Here is a 4,372-nt window from a genome sequence, read left to right on the forward strand (position 1 = left end):
AAAGAGTTAGCAGCTACGAATTGGAAAAGGGCCCTGTATCTTTACTTATATAATCAGCCTTTTCTTTGAAACGGAACACAACATGGTAAATTGTATTCTTGTAAGCTTATATAGCACATGGGGACGAAGTCAATAGCAAAGATAAACAAAAGAAGGCAACAAGAAAAAATATAAGAATTACCAAGAAAAAAAATCCAATTCTGAAAAAAAAAAAAATATATATATATATATAATCATTATTCTGAATGTATATATTAATTATTGAACTACAAAATGATTAAACTTAAAGAATACAATGAATTTAGGTTTTTTTAACAAATCAAATAATTGTTGTTATGTCTGGATTTTCAATATCTACTTCTCCACTTGAGATAGCTGAAAAATGGTTTCTCTGGAACAGGTATGCACTTGACAAGCCAACCAATCGGCCAAGATGCAGTTGCGATACTAATGCATACACCCCATTGACCCCAATTCAGTCTCTCTGTATCTGCGAACTTCTTCAGAAATTCCACCATCAATACTTGAAGAATGATGGTTATCGCGATAATTCCCAAAAACAACTTGTTCTTGTGTATCCCTTTAAAGACATTCTTCTTTTCAAGCTTCCTTGCGTTGAACTCATTGAAGACTTGGCAGAGGACAAATATGTTGAAGATCAAGGTGTCCTTTACCTTCTCATTAACACCAAAGATTGATTGGCCTCTGAACTGTAAGGACAAGAGGATGGCTATCTGATATAGAGCTTGAGCTAGAAGATTTCTCCACATTACATTGGTGATAAGCGGCTTGGTACGACCCACAGGTGGTTTGTCCATGAGCTCACTCGTTGGCCGCTCTGTAGCAAGAGCCAGGGCGCCTAATGTGTCCATGATCAAATTCACCCACAACAACTGGACTGCTGTTAGAGGTACTTCACCTGCAGAAACTGCCGCTACAAAGTTTATCACAAGAGCAGCAACGTTTACCGTAAGCTGGAACTGAATGAATTTCTGGATATTGGTGTAGACACATCTTCCCCATTTCAAAACTGTGGCTACTGAACCAAAATTATCATCCATGATGACAATATCTGAACTCTCCTTGGCTACTTCAGTCCCTTGAATTCCCATAGATAGTCCTATATCTGCTTCCTTCAGAGCTGGTGCATCATTTGTGCCATCCCCAGTGACTGCAACCACGTGACCTTTCTGTTTCAAGCACTGCACCATGAGCAGTTTATCAAAAGGAGAGGATCTTGCCATCACACATATTTTGTCAACTTTCTCCAATCTCTGCTCCTGTGTGTAGTTTCTAAACTCTTCTCCTTCCACAACAAATCCATTTGGCGTAAGTATTCCACATTCAGTGGCTATGGCTTTTGCAGTGAAAACATTGTCACCAGTGATCATCTTGATGTTGACACCAGCATGTTGGCAGGCTTCCACAGCTTTCTTTACCCCTGGACGACATGGGTCCTTAATACCCGCCAGTCCTATTAGGCTCAAGCTGTCTTCATTAAACTTTTTCGCATCATTTGCATCTTCTTGCTCTTCTTCGGAAACGTGTTTATGCGCAAAAGCAATGCATCGAAGGCTGCTGGCTGCCATACCTTCAATAATGTGCTCAAATATTTCCCTTGCACCATTGTCCAGATTTTTCAGGTTTCCAGAGGCATCATAGTAACTCGAACACTTGGCTAGAATCATCTCAGCTGCTCCTTTCCAATGCACGTTGATTGTGTTGTCTATCTTCTTCCTCATCATAACGCCACTCCTTTTCTTTTTTGAATTGAAGGCCTCAACTTGGAGAATAGTACAGCTCTGTTTGATTTTCTCCATCTCCATGTTGAGATCTTGGGTAGCCCAAGAAAGAATTGCTTTTTCAGTGGGACTACCTGAGATTTCAATATCAGATCCTGAAGTAGCCTTGTAGACAGTACCAGTAGTATTCAGAGCAACTCCTTGTTGAATCAATTCAACAACCCAGGGAGAAATTGAAGAAGCAGAGTCCTCTTTGATAGGTTCCTGGCCAAGCCAAAACTTTGTCACCTTCATCTGGTTAAGAGTGAGAGTCCCTGTTTTATCAGTACAAATGACGGTTGCAGAGCCCATTGTTTCACAGGCAGAGAGCTTTCTCACCATAGCTTGATCAGCCATCATTCTCTTCATTGAATATGCAAGAGTAAGTGTAACAGCTAATGGAAGACCTTCTGGAATTGCAACTACGACGATTGTAACTGCAGCAGCTACAATCCCCACAACAGCATTCACAATGTTGTCAACCTTTGTTTTACTTCCAATAAATTCTTGGTTTCCATTCTCGTCTGTTGTATTTCCTGTGAAGTAGCGAACCATCAAGACTAAAAGAACCAAGAAAGCAACTGTCAATCCAACTTTGCCTATTGCGGAAGTTAACTTGTTGAGCCTTGCTTGCAAAGGTGTCTGTTCACCGCTGTCCCGACTTATTTGACTCATCATTTGGCCCCATAGTGTGTTCATACCAACTGATGTGGCTAACATACGACCATACCCGTCAGCTACTTTGGTGCCAGAAAACAAGAATGGATTATGGCTGCTGTTTACCTCAACATGATCACTCTCCCCTGTCATGCTTGATTCGTCTAATAGTAAGGAATGCCCATCCAAGAACAATCCATCAGCAGGAACTTGGTCTCCAATTTTTAAGCATATAATGTCTCCAACAACAATGTCAAATATTGAAATTTGTTGGCGCCGACCGTTTCTAACGACTTCAATTTGGATATTGTTGCTCACTTTTGATAGCTTGTCGAATTGTCGGTTTTGTCTGTAATTACTTACAGCTGAAACAGCGATGACAAGAAAGACAGCCACAAAAATGCTTCCACCGTCATACCAACCTTCTTTCGGACCATGCTCTTTTATGCCAAAAGCAAGTGAAAGGACTGCACAGCCTAAAAGAATCAATATTGTAAGATCTTTGAATGCTTCCACCACAAATTGAAAGAAGTTTTTTGATGGCGGTTTCTTATAGGTGTTTGAACCAAATGCTTCATGTCGGCGAGCAATATCTTCTTCGGTGCTACATATTCCACCATCAGTATCTGTTTTAAGAGCAGAAGCTATGCCATAAATCCCATCAAACTCGTAAAGTTTTACTAGATTTTTCTTCTGCACAAGCTCTGTAAGGCATGTGGGATCAATCTTGAAGTATTGATCATTATTGTCAAGTGGAACATTGACAACGGTAAAAGACGGGGAGCGGGAAACTTTATTACTGGTACATTTTGTTTTGGAAAGAGAGAGAAAAGCTCTGGAACAGTAAATTTTGGCAAAAGCTGAGTGCCAATTCCTGTTGGGTTGAGTAAGGTTGGAAGGAGCAGTAAGTAAAAACTCAATGCAACCCACGTTTGCTTGGAGAATGGTAGAGACGGACATTGTGTTTTAACAAGAACAAAAAAGGATCGAAAATGTTTATGAGACCGACAAGCAATGAGAAATGGTGTTGGGATGAGATGTGGGATTATTACTTCCCAGGATTATATATATATAGGCATATTGAAAATGTCCTATTAATAGGTTTAACATTGAATATAAAAATTTGAAGGCAAGTTCAGAGGTTGTTTCATTTTATGATTATGTGTGGGAATTGGTATGGAGCTGCAGGCGGGTTTCTTATTAAATACATGTGAAATAAAGAATAAGTTTAGCCTCTTTTGCAATTCCTTGTTCATAAGGTAATCATTGCCGCGTTGACTTGGTCAATATGGAAGCAGGTCGATTGGATAAGAGATAATACTAATTAAGGTGGGCGTGTATTGTGTTAATGAAGCTTTGTAAAATTGGCGGACAAGTTAGAGAATGTGACAATAACAAAATTGATCTCTGCTTCTCCTTTTTCCCTTTAGTTAAAGAGTTAGGTTCGCAAAGAGTTGTAGAAGATAGATTTGAGTCATTTGAACGATTTGGTTTAATTTACTTTTTAAATAACATTGTACTTGAAAGAATATCAAAACTAAAAAATATTAACTTTATTGTATTTTCCCCGAAGCATGAACAAATCGAATATATCATTATAAGTTTACAACCTCTATGTTATAATGGTTTAAAGATGGAAGGGAAGAGAACAAGGCACATATATTATTCTTTAGATTACTTTTCCCTAGTACAAGCTTTTCTCTTAGAAGCTTGCTAAGCTCACTCAATGTTATAAGTTATTTTCAAATAAGTTGTTGTTTCAATATTTATGTGCATACTAGCTGAAAATTATCCACTTAAAGAAGCTAAAATGATTTATTGAAAAAAAATGCCAAGTAATAAATATTAACTTACATTTAAGATTTAAAAAATAATACTATATATATACACACTAATGTGTTTTAGTCTGATTGAATGATTTTAATTTAGAGATA

The 4,372-nt window shown here is 38.1% G+C and overlaps 1 protein-coding gene across 1 annotated transcript; it reads right to left on the reverse strand.

The window, feature by feature from the left end:
- Window positions 1–347: 347 nt before the first annotated feature.
- Window positions 348–3,398, reverse strand: LOC116131486 (putative calcium-transporting ATPase 13, plasma membrane-type). Its single transcript, XM_031417133.1, has 2 exons — window positions 3,281–3,398; window positions 348–3,181 (listed from the first exon to the last, which is right to left on the reverse strand). The coding sequence occupies exons 1-2, from the start codon at window positions 3,396–3,398 to the stop codon at window positions 348–350; spliced, it is 2,952 nt and encodes a 983-aa protein (XP_031272993.1).
- Between the last annotated feature and the right edge of the window lie 974 nt (window positions 3,399–4,372).

Source organism: Pistacia vera, unplaced genomic scaffold (genome assembly GCF_008641045.1).
Source record: "Pistacia vera cultivar Batoury unplaced genomic scaffold, PisVer_v2 Contig107, whole genome shotgun sequence".
Lineage (NCBI taxonomy): Eukaryota > Viridiplantae > Streptophyta > Magnoliopsida > Sapindales > Anacardiaceae > Pistacia > Pistacia vera.